This window comes from Cyprinus carpio, chromosome B4 (genome assembly GCF_018340385.1).
Source record: "Cyprinus carpio isolate SPL01 chromosome B4, ASM1834038v1, whole genome shotgun sequence".
Lineage (NCBI taxonomy): Eukaryota > Metazoa > Chordata > Actinopteri > Cypriniformes > Cyprinidae > Cyprinus > Cyprinus carpio.
Window position 1 is genome coordinate 81,750 of NC_056600.1, and position 16,248 is coordinate 97,997.

General features: G+C 37.0%; 2 protein-coding genes across 2 annotated transcripts in view; both read left to right on the top strand.

Moving 5' to 3' along the window:
- LOC122137105 (deleted in malignant brain tumors 1 protein-like) overlaps positions 1–16,248 on the top strand; it is a 130,088-nt gene that overhangs the window by 76,549 nt on the left and 37,291 nt on the right. The gene's annotated exons all lie outside the window — the stretch shown is intronic.
- tmtc2a (transmembrane O-mannosyltransferase targeting cadherins 2a) overlaps positions 1–16,248 on the top strand; it is a 31,912-nt gene that overhangs the window by 9,156 nt on the left and 6,508 nt on the right. Inside the window, exons 2-3 of the mRNA XM_042721499.1 lie at positions 11,230–11,821; positions 15,388–16,219. Of these exons, the coding sequence (XP_042577433.1) occupies positions 11,230–11,821; positions 15,388–16,219 (1,424 nt within the window). The remainder of the gene's footprint in view (positions 1–11,229; positions 11,822–15,387; positions 16,220–16,248) is intronic.

Consider the following 16,248-nt stretch of genomic DNA (forward strand, 5'->3'; position numbering starts at 1 on the left):
TTCATTTTATTCTGCTCTGAGCGATAGGGCATCATTAGTAACCACATCCAGGTCATATTTCATTCCTATTCAAATCTTTTTAGGGTCTGCAATTCATCACCAGTCCGGAAGCAATCTGTTTGCTTTTCCTGTGTTTCCCCCAGATAAGAGGCGCATAGAGCGTTTCGCCTGCCGTGTAAAGAGATCTCAGTGATATGAGGACTTGTTTAGGTTCACTGTCTGCAGCGCTCTCATTGCTATGCAATGCCATTACCGGTCAGATGATACAGTTAATTTATTGTTCAGGTGCAGAGGGTTTGTGTGAGGAGTGGAGTTTTTGCAGAATTTAGTGTTCCCTGAAGTTCACACATTGTATTTTGTGTTTTATAAGTCCATTTTCTACCACCTTTTACTATACATACTGTACGTTTATGTAAATGACCTCTGTTTTGATTGGTTTGTCATATGTTTATATGTTCATGGTTGTGATGTCTAACCATCAGTGCTGGGTAGTAACTGATTACATATAATCTGGATTATGTAATCCGATTCCAAAATTAAGTACTTGTTAGTATTATTTTTTTAAATGCTCATTATCAGATTACAGTTACTTTTTATGGATTACATGATTACATATTATTCACCCAATCACAGTAAATGATTCATGATTCTTTTTATTTTCTCCGTTTTTTTTTTTCTTTTGAATTTTTAAATGCCATAGTTTTTTCACGTATATAGTTTTTTTTTTTTTCATATAATGCAGGGATTCCCTTTTTTTATCAGCCAAACCCCTTAAAATATAATATTTACTTCATGCCTCTGAGTAATTTATTTCAAATAATTTAACAGTCTATTTGCATGTTTACAGTTCTCCGATGTCGTTAATGGTCAGATTGACAGGCAGGTAAACATTTTAAGTGTTCAAATTATTTTTATTTTACATTTTTATAAAAATTTTTAAGTTTTTATTTTTTATCAACTCACAAACCATCTGCAGTTCTTACATTATGCCCACTTCCTGCTATAAAGTAATGTTTAATACATTTTATGTTGATAATATTAAAAAAATATATTTTCTTTCCCTTTGCTTTTGTATATCAATACGTTTAATTGTACATTTAAAACAAGTTTGATTAAAAAGTAATCTAAAAGTATTCTTAAAATAGTCCAAATACATTACCTAAAATGAGTAACCTAGATTAAATTACTAACTACAGTTTTCAATGTGTAATCTGTAATCAGCACCAGACTGCAATTTGTAATTTACCCAGCTCTGCTATGAGTCTCATGATTTCTAAACTGACTAGTTTTTTCAAATCTAGTTTTCATAAATGATGAGAATGTAATGTTTACCTTACATTCGATTTTAACTTGATTTGAGACATATTTTTGAAACCATGAGCTGAAAAAGGACCCCCTGCTCATTCCTCAATGCTGTTTTTCTCTTATCCGGCTCACAGATACTATTATTCCTCATGCGGTGTCTGGCTCTAGTAACATCACACCATCAGGTCCTGGAGTTTGTGTTTTATCTGGCCTCGTTTGATTTCAATAAACGGAAAGAAACCATATTTCAGAGTGGGATTTAGATAAACTCCTGCCTGCTGTGTTTATCTGTCTTGGAGTGTGTGAGCTCTGAATATCTCTCCGATATGACATTCATGGCCGTTCTCAGACACCATCTGTCAGTTTTTGATGAAATGGACAATTCTACCGCTCAATATGTTGCAAAGATTTGCAGTGCACAAGTTAGAATACTATGATCCAGCAGTACGTCTAGCCACAATCAAATCTCTTCACTCTTTTTTTCCCCCATCTTTCTGTCTGTCTCGTTTCCTCCTAATTTTAGACATTACATCCCACCCCTCTCATCTCAAATCAAATGTGAATTCCAATTCCAAACCCAAATCACATCCTACAACCATAAAATTCCAATTCCAAGTGAAACGGTGTTTCAGTTTTGTATTAAAGGTGTGCACCTCTAAATCTGAAAACAAAGTGATCCTATTATAAAATCATTTAAGATGTTAAAATAGTAGCAGTTTCATCTAATAAAAAGCTGAAACTACTATAAGTAAAATGCAAGACGTTGACAAGCGCCCCCCCCCCCCACCACCATCTGCTGTTTTAAATGCTTGTGCTCTATAAAGTCGAGTGGATGCTGATTGGCTGTCAAGTCCTTCAAGTGTGCTTATTTGTAGTTTTGTCTCCTATAAATAACCAGAACTCAAAGATATTGGCTGATAAACTGCATTAAATGCTCTAAATGACTGTTTTTCCTCATTGTACTCTCAACTTCGTCTGAAGTTCTATTTGTGTTCCTGAAAACATTTAGATGCTTATTTACAAGACATCGTTTCTTGCCTCACTCAGTGAAGATTGCCTGTGGTGTTTAATAGAAGAATAAGTGACAGATGAGTGGAATATTACACAAGCTGTAATTCAAACCATTGCAGATTTCTAACATGCATAAGCCTTTGAGTGTTCGCTGTTCTGGGAGCTTGTGTGGCGTTTTAGAGGAAGAGGTTGTTGTGGGACACAACTGGCTGCTTGCCAATTAGTGGATGTCCTGAAAAGTGTTACAAAAAGAGAAAGAGAGGTCAAAGAGAATTGGATGAGAACACAGATGAAGAATGGAATGTGATGAATAGATCTAGGCTCTTTTTGCCCTCATTCTCTGTTTTGTTCTCGTTCTTGTGAGTTTTGTGTTTTTAATGACTAGTCTGGGGCAGTCGGACAATGAAGGAGCTCCAAAAGGACCTGCTGTTCTTCATTTATGGATCTGTACACTTCACTTTTACACTTGTTCCCCACTGGAGTCTGAATACATTCAGCTGTCTTCTCCTCGAGCAGGTGGGAGCTTTTTAGGTCACTGTGACATCCAGATAACCAGCTTACCTTGCTCCTCCTGATAACACCAGACATGTATCATAAAGATGCAAGATGAGAGCAAGATATAAATGAAATACAGAGTAAGAATTTTTATATAAATATATATTGTAAAGATTATAGTGAAAAACAACTACAAAAAAGTTTGTCATCTAGATATGTCATCTATCTATCGTGAGATAAACTGAACTTGAGACCAGCTACCCTCAGAGTTAAAGTAATTGTAAAAATGGCAACAAAAAGGTGTTAAGTGTATTTGCTTGCAAAAGTTACTTGGTTTGATATTTTATCGCATTTATTATTATTATTTTTTTTAAGAGTGATGTAAACTAACCTTGGCACCAGCTACTTAAGTATTAAAAAAAAAGTCAAAATTTGTCTACTTTTTTTTTGCTTACAGAAGTAACTTATGGAATCCTGTTCTATGTGATGTAATGTGATGCGATGTGATGTGATATGATATGATGTATTTTGGGGAATGGAGTAAAACCATCTATGATCATTAGAAACAACCGAATTCAAAAGTGGCATCAAATTAGCATCAGTCCCTGGGGTGGTTCTTGTAGATTACATTTTGATTTGCACGATAAGGCAGTGAGTAGACAGACGTGGTTTGTTGCTGGGAGAACCGGGCACTGTCAGAATTTAATCAGGGCCATCATTTATCACCGCTGAGTAGACAGTATAGACATTAGCTTTTAATGAACTCCTCAGACTCAATTATTGCCTATCCAGACAACAGAAGATGGGGATCAGGATATGCAGTTGATAATATTTCACTGCCTGGTTACTTCCCTGTAATGTACATTTTGAGCATGCATTTGTGTTGAAATGCAATACAGTCCGGATCCAGGCACTGGTGCCCGGTTGGGTGGCCCTATAAATCCAGCTTTAACTGGATTTTATAGAAGCCATTTATGTTATGAAAACTATCACTGTTAAAGCTCCAGTCATTGCCTGGTAAGAGCATTTGTGCTTCATTCACATTTTATATGCAGGCTAGGCCTGCATATATATTTTCATTAAAAGCACCTCGATGGAGGGCCAAGAAACACTTCAAGCTCACACTTTTCCAGATGTGCAGCTCAACATCCATCACAGCATTCAGACGGTGAGACTTTACAGGGTCTGGACTACGGGAAGTGAGGAAATCAGGGCTTTTTCAGGCTTTTACAGTAGCAGGTTTGCAAAAGCTGTAAAGTATTTTTGTTTTCCAACTTAATGTATAATATAATAATGTTAAAATGTGTATAATTATTTTATATTTTTTTATTTTTATTTTTATATTTTTATTTTATTATTTGTGTGAGATAAACTAAACTTGGCACCAGCTACTTAAAATATTTGTAAAAATCAAAAACGGTCTCCTTTATTTGCTTGTAGAGGTTACTTGATTGGTTATTTTGTTATCTAATGCATTTAAAGGACATTTAAGTGTGCTTTAAATTTTTTAAATGTAAGTGGTGGTGCTTCTGATGGTTTTCAGAGCATATAAAACATACCTGCTCTCAGTTTCTTAATTAGTTACTCAATTAGGCTTGATTTATTTAAGTGTCAGAGCTTTTAAGCTGTGAAATACTCTATTTTAAATCCTCAGTACAGCCAGGCGATGTGTCTGATTGACTGAACTGCAGTGGTTTTATAAGGGATTGATTTCCTTTAACTGCGGTTGTCTCTGTGGCTACCTCTGCCGCTGGGCTTCTTATGGACATCATCCATCATTGAGCTAACAAGACTTCTTTGTGCTGAGTGAAATGGCTATTCCATTAGCATGACATCGCTCTGGGATTAGCCCAGATGGCTCGTGCTGAAGATGAGTGTCGGTTCTGCTGTAGCGAGGAAGCTCTCAGATCAGTTGACAAAGTGAGAAGAATCACAGATACACATTGGGTTTGTTAAAATGATTGTGAGTCAGTGCTGTTTGTATGAGGGCCATCATATTTATTTTCTCCCTCTATCTGCAGTTGCTGTCTCTTTGAGTTTGAATGTGAGCAATCTGTATGTTTCTCTCAAAAGCAGAATAGATAGTGATGCTTCAATTAGGGTAACAATATATATTAATTTTGTCTATTATTCTGTTTATTTTTTATCCTTGTATTTATTTATTTTCTTTATTTTTTCTATTTGTTTATTTTTCTACATTTTATTATCTTTGTTAAATATATGTGTGACACAATTACTTGGCATCCTTTGGTCAATACTTTGTGCTGCCTATCCTTGCCAAGATAACAGCACTGAATCTTCTCCTGACTGATGAGTTTGGAGAATATATGGGGAAGGGATCTGAGGAATCTTTTCAGATCCTTCCGATCCTTCCCTCCTCTTCAGTTCACCCCACAACTTTTCTATGGGAAGTCAGGGGACTGGGATCGCCAGGGTAAGACCTTGACTTTGTGGTTAGTAAACCATTTTTTGTGTTGATTTTGATGTATGTTTTGGATCATTGTCCAACCATGACCCATTTTAAGCTTTCTGGCAGAGGTAGTCAGGTGTTCATTTGATATCTGTTGATATTTGGTAGAGTCCATGATGCCATATATCCTAACAAGATGTCCAGGTCCTCTGGCAGAAAAACAGCCCCAAAATATTGAAGACCCACCACCATATTTAACTGTGGGCATAAGGTACTTTTCCATATGGCTACGTCTCTATGTGCACCAAACCCACCTCTGGTGTTTATTGCCCAAAAGCTCTATTTTGGATTCATCTGACCATAGAACCTGATTCCATTTGAAGTTCCACTAAAGTCTGGCAAACTGAAGACGCTTGAGTTTATTTTTGGATGAGAGTAGAGGCTTTTTTCTAGAAACCCTTTCAAACAATTTGTGGTGATGTAGGTGACGTCGGATTGCAGTTTTGGACACTTTCTGACCCCAAGACCCAACTAACTTCACAGCTGCAATTCAGCTGTTATTCTCTGAGATTTTTTTGGCCACTCAAGCCATCTTCCTGACAGTGCATTGGGACAAGATAGACACACATCCTCTTCCAGGCTGATTCATAACACTTCCAGTTGTTTGTTATTTCTTAATTATTGCCCTATTGGTGGAAATGGCCATTTTCAGTGCTTTTGCTATCGTATTGCCGCTTCCCATTTTGTGAAGCTCAACAACCTTTTGCCGCACATTACAACTACTGTATGTTTTTTGATCTTACATGAATTATGATGAATGAGTAAGGGAGTATAGCCTATATGTGTTACCTCATATTTAGTGCCAATATTAGTGGATGGCACTGTATCTAGTTTTTATCTACTTTTATAAATAATTATTATTTATTAATTTATTTTGTTAAAGAGAAACTTGCCAAAAATGTTACGGTCTTGCAGTTTTTTTTCTAGCAAAAAAAAATCTAATTTTCAAGTAGTGTTATTTTTATTCATTTATTTATTTATTGATGTATGGGTTTGCAGTGTCTATGGTAAAACATATTTTTTCACAGTTTTTAACATTATGAAATTCAAGGAGCTGTTATATTTTGGTCTAATTAAATGTCCTGGATCACTGCATGTTGTCGCTGTATGTTCGTAACAGGCCTTCTTGGCATGCTTTTCTCCTCTGGCTGTTGTTGGACTAATCAGGAAGTGTTCTCTGAGCAGATGAAAGAGTCCAGCACTGAAGGACACTACCGTTTCCCTGCTCCACCCCAGTCTGCCAGTGCCTTTGATGACTGGAAAAAAAAAACTATGTGCACTCCGATTGGCTCTTATAAGTTTTTTGTGCTCATGAATGAGTTCCAGTAGACAAGAGGGTTAAATCTTAATCAAGATCTCGGCCTAGTTAAATGCTCATGCCATAGTTGGCTTTAACATCTGGCCAGCTGTGAATGCCTAGTAGCTTTGATCACTGCCTCTTTACTGCAGTTTTTTGCTTTTGTTCACTGCATGACCCCTATAGATGCCTTTAATGTGAATGTATGTTGATGAATGGTGGCACTGAACTGATTATTGTTGGTTAAAAGATGCCCTTTAATTGTCAAAATATTAAAGTCAGTAATACTGAAATAATTTCTTTAATTTACATTGTTGTGACCAAACAATTAAAAGTTTCTTGTTGTAAATAAATGCTTATGTAGACACTTTATATGGTTTACAAATCTAATTTAAAGCATTTAAACATAAGCCTTCAGATCATAAGCCTTTTTTTCTTTTTTTTTTTTTGACTGGTTGTGTATATGTTGCATATTTAACCTTGTAGATGGATGACATGAGATATTGCTTCTGATTAAAAGTGGAGCGCTCATTGATTTGGTGGTGATGTTATAGCCAGAAGCCATATGGGAGAAAGGATCAGCAGGATCAGGCTTTTCTGCTTTAATGAGTTTATGATGTATATCAGATGTTGTGTACTGTACACAACACCGACGTCTCCTCAACAACTGAAATATGGGCTGGGTGATGTGGATGTGGGTTTAGATCATTAGAAAAATCTGAAATATCAGTGAAACCTTAAGAAATCATAGTGTTTAGTGAATGCAGTGAAGAATTGATTAAATTAATGTGCTAGCGACTGTATTTTAAGTTTTTAACTATATTTTGTGTTGTCATTTCCTGTTGAGGAGATGTTTCACATACTATAATTTTGCTTAGTGGCCTAATGGATGTTTTTACACTTGATTTCTTTAAAGAAATAGGGGAACTCTTGCCAGTATGAATGAAATGAAACCAATCCATCATAGTGGTCCAGCATTTGTGAATGCGGTGACATTTATGAGCGTGTTTTTGATGCCAATTTTCCCCAGAATTGTTTTCTATAGAGCGTTTATGAATACTTGCCAGCAAGGGGTTGTAAAGACTGCAAATGGGATTTGCTTGAATCTGTTGGAAAACACCAGTGTTTATAGACACTGCTTCATGTTAAGCTAAGTAAGATTTTAGTTAATTTATTTTTTAAGACATACAGCTGATTGCTTTTCATTACTGAGTTTGTTAAAACTACAAACACAAGGGTTGCACACATCTCTGTTGGGACAGGTTTAAAGTGATTAAGACCTTGTCCTCCACTTGTGCCCCTAAAATACTCTGGCTCTATGATGTGCCTGTAATCTTGTTAGCGTCAGATTAATACCGCAGCCATGTTCCCCTGTGCAGGGATGCAAAACCGCTCTGTCCCGCTCCAATGCTCGGCACTAATCTGCCAATATGAGGTGTGATGCAGTGTTTTTTTTTCTTAACATCTGCTTATGTGCTTTTGTTTGACAGATGGTAGAATAACATCTTTCAAAAATTATTAATGATGATGATTGTGATTAATCTTGTTTGTAATCATACATGTATGTAATGAAGTGTTGATACAAATGAACACATAAATAAACACAATAATAATAATAATAATTATAATAGATTTTTTGTCACATCTGCTTTATTGTGTTGTACTTTAGCTATTTGACACGGTAGAATAAGATATTTTAAAAATTAATAATAATAATAATAATAATAATAATAATAATAATTTAGTATTGATGCAATAATTTGTAATAATAATTTTGTTTGTAATAAAAAAATGAAAAGTTTATAGAAATTAACAATAATAAAATATTATAATAATCCTAATATAATAATAATAATAATAATAATCATCATCATCATCATCATCATCATCATAATATCACCATCATCATCATCATCATCATCTTTATTATAACATCTATTTTATTTGTGAATATAACAATTTCATACAAACAGTTTATTTATGCAAATATTATTATTATTATTATTATTATTAATATAATAATAATAATAATAATAATAATTTAAATCAACAAAAATATTTATGTATTTTATTTCCTGCAATGTTTACAACTAAAACTAGTCTAAACATAAACTACAAAAAATATATTTTGCAAAACTAACCGATTATTAAACCCACCGATTATACTAAACATCAAGAAACTGCAATGAGACATAACTGCTTATGAACAATGTGCAACATGACTTCTCCTTGTACACTAAATTGCACGTTCAATCCGATTACTTTCATAGCACAGGCTATGTTGGAATTGAATAATGACTGAACATCAAGCCACCCTCACAGTCAACTGCATTAACCTTCTGAACTCTCAGTGACTGAGAGGCTTTGTGAGGCGACTCACGAGTGATTTACAGAGATGATAAACACTGGAAGCTGAAAACTTCAAATGTATGTGGTGTAAAGTGTGTTGCCAATGAACAGGGATAGATGCTCCAAGATAGGACTGCATTTTTCCAGTCCCTCAAGGAGACAAATGATGCTTTCTGGATTTTAAGAAAACGTAAATTTACAGGCCATCACAACTTGAGTGTTTTTCCTACTCAAGGTCCACAGATAAACCTCATAACATAACTCAGCCTCATTACTGCTATTCAAAACAACCAGCTTTCTCAGGCACTGCTTATCTTTGGGTCAAATAAGGAATGGTAAGTGGAGACATAGACTTTTGCTATAAAACTTAAATATTTTGGGGACACTCAAGTGCTCACTGTCACAGCTGTCTACTGATGAGCATCTTGGGTTATATAAATTTAACTGGACCACACAAAATCTAAAAACACAGGGTAAGTTTGTTTGTCTATATACATCTTTTGCTTCTGAGTGTGTTTGTAATAGTTTTAGAGCAGTACATGCTATTTGCTAATACCTTCAGTTATGACCTCGGAGCAAAGCTGTTTATAATGGACCAAACTATATTCAAAGTAATCTGATTTGCCGTGGCCCAATTAGAACAAGATTACTTTATAATCAAATGTACATGACATAAGTACCTACATAAATCCAGATAAGAATTAATAATGTACAATTGTTTGCAAACACTGTGGTCCATTTCTGAAACATTCAGGATCTACTGTCTAGAAATGCACAAAGGGCTACACAGATTCATCTAATATGGTGTAATCTAATATAATAAAAAAAATAATAATGTTAAAGAATTTTCTTTATTAAATATATTTGTTATGAATTATATATTATAGAATTATATATATTATGCATTTTAATTGTATTTGTTCTTCACTTGGCACTTGAATAGACTGTCAATGCAATAAAGAAAATGGCAAAATGTGGAGTAACGGTTGTGAAATGTGGCGTCTGATGGTTTGTGACCTCACTGCAGGGGTCATAGCGTGATGGCGGCCGTCGATCTCTTCTCTTTCCCAGCATTGTGTTTCCTGAGTTGAAAACAAGTGCAGGCTTTCTCATGGAGTCACAGAGAGCTCTATAGACAGAGATATGGGTCACAGGAAACTGCGCCAATTGTACTGAAGGCTTGATGTATTAACTACCACTGAAACAGACTGGAAAAGTATTATTCTTTCTCTCTATTTTTTGAGGGGGTGGGGGGAGGGGTATATTTATTTTTTTAAGATGTATTTTTGTTGGATGTTTATTGCATTCCATATCACTGTCTTCTAGCTACTGTAAGATTTCCCCTCTGATTTTCTTTTGTTTTATTGTATTTCTTGGATATATAGAGCCTCGTTGGCCTCACTTTTCATTCTTTTGTATTCTGAGATACAGTAAATGTGCCCATGTTCATCCCCCCGTGGCCTTGGCTTTCAATCTCTCACCCTTTGGAGATCATTGTAATTTAAATATTCAAATCAGTTCCACTCACACATCATTGCCAATCACAAATGAAAAGAATACATTAAACCGGTGAATACATTAAGAAAGCGCATATATTGTGCTACTGTCACTGCAGGGACAGCAGGATAGTGATGGCTTTATTTAAAACACTGTGAAATACAATGAGTTCACAGGTGCTATTTCAATTTACAGCACTTGCAGTATTACAGAGAAGAAAAGCTGCATTAGGATGCCATTATATTAAAACTTTATTTATTTATTTTATTTTATACTTTTAAATAACTTATTTTTTTTATTATTTTATACATATTTACATAAAAACCCTCTGTTAATAGTCTTGGGATACAAGTGATTTCAAATATTATAAACTTTTCATGTTACTCTATGCAGTATTTGTGTAAAATAAAATAATGGTTTGAAATCATGTCTTTAAAACTGTAAAGACTGTCATTCACATCTCTAGGGCTCAGTAATTAAAAATGCAATTAATACAATTAGGTTGGTTGTCAATTAATTGCGTGTCATTCGCATCTCGTCAGTAATAAATTAAAAAATCGCCATCACCTGCTTTCAGATGGAGTGGCCTTTACTACACAGAGCCATAGTTCACTGACAAGCTAGGCAATATCGCGTTCATAATCACAGATGAATCAATCGCATGCAAATTAATTGCACAGTCCTATTGTAAACACCAAGTTTATGCCACCTTTATAGTGTTAATGTTCTAAATGTCTTTTTATGTAGTATGGCACCTATCTTGTTACCTTTTTTTGTCTTTCTTTTTTCTTTCCATATTCTTTAGCCGAGCAATCAAAACCAACCAAGACCTCCTACCAGACACTCCATGGACGAACATCCTGTATGATGACTTCTGGGGCACTCTGCTCACCCACAGCGGCAGCCACAAGTCTTTCCGCCCCCTCTGCACACTATCTTTCCGCCTCAATTATGCCCTGGGCGGCTTGGACCCCCGGGGCTACCACCTGGTCAATGTGGGCCTGCACTGCTGCGTCACTGCACTCTTCACTGCATTCTTTCGTCCCCTGTTGGGTGGTAGACCCTGGAGCCTTTTGGCAGGTCTCCTCTTCGCCTCTCATCCCATACACACTGAAGCAGTAGCTGGGGTGGTGGGGCGAGCAGATGTGGGTGCAGCTTTTTGCTTCTTGTTGTCTCTGATCTGTTATGCCCAGTACTGCTGTCTCAGGGCCAGCACAGCACACTCGGACAGGGTTGAATGGCGGCCAGTGCTCTGGCTTGCTGGGAGTTTGGGTGCTGCTGCGGCCGCTTTACTGTGGAAGGAGCAGGGAGTCACTGTTCTGGCCGTCTCAGCTGTTTATGACCTCTGTGTTGTGCATCGTCTGAGACTCCGGCAAGCGGTAATGATGGTGCTGAAGGTGAGAACTGATTCTCATTGTGTGAATCTGCCTAAAGTCCAAGCAAAAATGCAACCGGTGCAATGAGGTGGTACAAAACTAGGTCCTGAAACCTATAATATAAAATATAATTTTATATATTTACTTATGTATCCAGAGTTCAGTCTAAATGTATTTCAGCTTAAATCTTGAATACTTGATGCTCAAAGTTCCTATCCATCTTGCTAAATGGATTTTTGTAATGCAAGAAAATTACCCAGATGTCTTAGAAAATGAGTCGGTCTTTTATGTTTTAGTGTAATGTTATGATGAAACTGTTGAGTATAGACCTTTAGGCTTGTAAGTGCCTTTCCAACAAAAGTGAAATCGGTGTGACTCCAGGTTAAAAAAATTTATTGAAATAAAATAAAAACTATATTATTATTATTATTATTATTATTATTATTTTTATTATTATTATTATTATTATATATAAATTACAATGTTGTCTTGGTAAGTTACTGATATAAGTTAAATGTAAAGTGCTAAAATTACTAGATTGCAATAAAGAAAAACACAAAATGTAACTAAAACTGGAAAAAATAGTTATAAAAAAACTAAATATTCATAATAATAATAATAATAACAATACTTTAACTATTACTTAAATGTTCTTGAAAATAATGTCTTGGAAAATAAAGGAACTGTCAAAATGGCTTTTACTTGTTGACATTTTTATATAAAGGAGTATTTTACTGTGTTTTGTCCTGTTAAGGTTACATTATTAAACAGACAGATGGTAAGTGTTGCATTATGGCAAATGCCATTTAGCCGTTTAGTGCAATGATTCTGTGGGAATTATCACACTTAAACTCATGATGTGTTCTGTACAATATACAAAGCTAATCTTTAAATGTCCCTTTTTATCAATATTATAATAAATGGGAATTTTTACAGCTCTCCTGCACCCGTCTCCAGACAATAATACAAGGGTAATCTTACCAGTCCAGACTCTGTACACAGATGCCAACCCCGCTGCACATCTGGGCTCTTTATCGTGGCCTCTCTGCCCATGTCTCCGGCTTTTCTTGCTGGTAATCACGAGGCGCACAAGAGGGGCGACAGGGAGAGATTACAAACCCTCCAGACGGCCACGAGCGCATGGGAACGCAAACAGAGGGAGAGAAAGGAGGATGAGGAGGAAGAGTAGAGAGGAAAGGAAACCATGCCCTCACTTCCTCTCTTTCTCTTTATCAAAGCACTTTCTCGTTTACTCTTAGTCCCATGGTGTAAAACCAGCTCATTGGCTTTCAGTGCTTCAGAGGGGCCTCATTAAATGCAGAAGGAATGGTCAACAATAAAAGATCCCACAGGATCTTCTGAAATGGCTTTTGAACAGCGAGGCTCTGACTTTGCATATTTAATGCCATGCATCTTAGACTTTAAATTCATGCGGTAATGAATGCGTATCAGGGTAATGAAAACAGATAGGGTGCCCTCATTGATATTCCAGAGGCTACAAACACCCCTGATATATGATATTGCTTCGATTTGAGCAGAATGCGGTGTGAGTCTAAAACAATACGCTGTAGATTAGTTTTGAGGTTTGGCCATATGAGTGCACAATGCAGATAGAGGGCAATTTTTCATCCCATTTGCTCTCTAATCGGACGGAGATGAGATAAGGCTCTGGTGATTGTCTGGAATGCATTCTGCCCTTTTTCTGAATAGCACATGGCTGCTGGTTTAGTGCAGGATCTCCACACCACCAGTCGACCTGTCTTATTCCAGAAAATTAAAAAAAAAAAAACTTTTAAGGGGGAAATGCAAAAAGTTGATAGACTGATTAGTGAGGTAAATGAATCTTTCAAGCTTCACAAGAAATTTTTCATAGTCTCTTTTAAGATAATTCAACGATGACGCACAATATTTTGGCTCGTTTGTCTCAATGTTGTGCGAGTGGGAAGATTTGCGCATAACAGTCAACAATTTGATTAATGTGGCAGCATTTTTGCTGTGACAGGAAATTCAGCTGTGAAATGATGCTGTAGATCTCACATTTCCTTGAATACAGTTCATTTCTGGTATTTAATGACTTTTAGATGCATGAACTGTCTGAGGTATTATATATATTGATGTTACTTAGACTGTAGTAGGTCTACTGTTGATGATGCTCCTACCTTTTTCTTGATGTTAAAAACTGAAAGACCCTGATTGAATTTGGGCAGTGTCCCAATGGAGAAGGCTGCAAACCCACAACCTTCCTCACGAGTGGCGTGATTAGCAGCAGCTAAAACAAGCACTTCCTTTGTCCTCTGCAGCATAATGAGTTCAGTTCATCAACGTCCTCCAACGCCCTGATTATTTCTGTTTGGATTTTGCACTAAATGCAGAGGTTATTCAGTGTGTATTTTTGTTTTAGTTACTAACTTTATAAGCAGAGAAGAATATTTTCCTGCAGGAAAATTGCTATTTGTCTAGTGACTGTCTTTCACATCTCCTTTGATATGATCTTTGTCATCTCCAATCTAAGATTGATTTTACAGTTTAGTACAAAAGAGCGGGAACAAAAACAGGTGATGAAAAAGTGCCATTTAGTTCAACCCTCAGCCATAGATTGAAGTGTCACGCTCAGTGGGAGCAGAGGATCTATTGTGGCTTTAGTCCATAAGTTTCTGGCCCGTTGTGTGTGAAATAAAGGAATCGATATTTGTGGCATCTAATTTCACCGGTCTTTGAGCTCAACTTCCCCAGTATGCACTCTGTCAATTGTCATGCTGTGCCCAAAGAGCCATTTATATAAGAAAAGATTTTCAATTTTACACTCAAAGAACTGTTCAGTATGCAGGATGTAGTATAAATGCAAAGGGTTTTTTTTCTTCTTTTAATGTGCCATGGGCCCTTCCCTTCCCTTCCCTTCCCTTCCCTTCCCTTCCCTTCCCTTCCCTTCCCTTCCCTCCCTGCCCTTTCCCTTCCCTTCCCTTCCCTTCCTGCCCTGCCTTTCCTTTCCTTTCCTTTCCCTTTCCTTCCCTTCCCTTCCCTTCCCTTTTCCCTTTTCCCTTTTTCCTGCCCCTTCCCTTGCCCTTCCCTTCCCTTCCCTTTCCTTCCCTTTCCCTTTTCCCTTTTCCTTTCCTTCCCTTCCCTTTTCCTTTCCCTATCCCTTCCTTAGAGTTCCCTTATATTCCCTTTCCTTTCCTTAATCCTTATATCATTCCTTAGTCCTTATATCATTCCTTAGTCCTTATATCATTAAATATGAATTATGTTTTTAAAACTGATAAACAGAGAGATGAAAAATAAAACACTTCAGTATTTATTTTGCAAAAATAATCGAAATGAAGAGTATTTTCACCACTCCAAACAATTTTGCCTCAAAGTTCTTTTTGAAAGTTTAATGTCATTTCCACCATTGTTTTTTTTTTCAATCTCTAAATGGCGTTAAACACAATTAATCATGTGAGATGTGGTGGAAATTATATTGTGGTGGGATTATTCATGACTAAAAAAATTACAGTTCTTCTGTTATGAAACTATGTCCACTGTTAAATGTTGTTACTGGACAAATTAAAAGTGTCTTAACAGATGCATTTCATTCTCTTCATTTCTAGAGGAAGAACATGAGGTTGCTGGTCAGTCTAGCATGGCTGGTTGGTTGGGGGATGATTCTTCTCACAATTCGGTTTTACTGGATGGGCAACAAGCCTCCAAACTTCTCCAACTCTGACAACCCTGCAGCTGACTCGCCTCACTTCCTGACCAGAGTGCTCACTTTCCTGTACCTGCCAGCTGTCAATGCCTGGCTCCTCCTTTGCCCTGACAAACTCAGCTTTGATTGGTCAATGGATGCAATTCCTCTGCTTAGATCCATCACTGATTGGCGGAACCTTCAGTCGGTTTTGTTTTACTCAGGATTCGCTCTTCTCTCATGGTTTGGCTTGAGAAACCCATCGCTGCAGTCCTCTAAAATCAGTGACACCAATGGAAAATCACATATGAGCAATGGAAAGTCAGCATCTAATGGATACAGTCATAATCATGATGACAATCACTACAGGGACTCAAACTCCCCCAAAAGAAATGGATATCATAAACCACCCAAAGCACCTCAAAAATCCATTCCAGCCACAGAGAGTGTGGTGGTCTTTTCGCTCGGGCTGCTGGTTTTGCCCTTCATCCCAGCCACTAATGTGTTCTTCTACGTGGGCTTTGTGGTGGCCGAGAGGGTGCTGTACATACCCAGTATGGGCTTCTGTCTGCTCGTGACTGTAGGGATGAGGAGCATGTTTGTTCGCTGCAGGTCGAGACGCTCCAGAGCGTTCCTGCTGAGCTGTGCTGCAGGTCTGCTGCTTCTCTACAGCCTGAAGACTGGGAGGAGGAACCAGGACTGGCAGAGCGAGGAGATGCTGTACAGGTCTGGCATTGCTGTAAACCCTGCTAAAGGTGAGTTTGGAGAGCTTGAATCTTGCGAC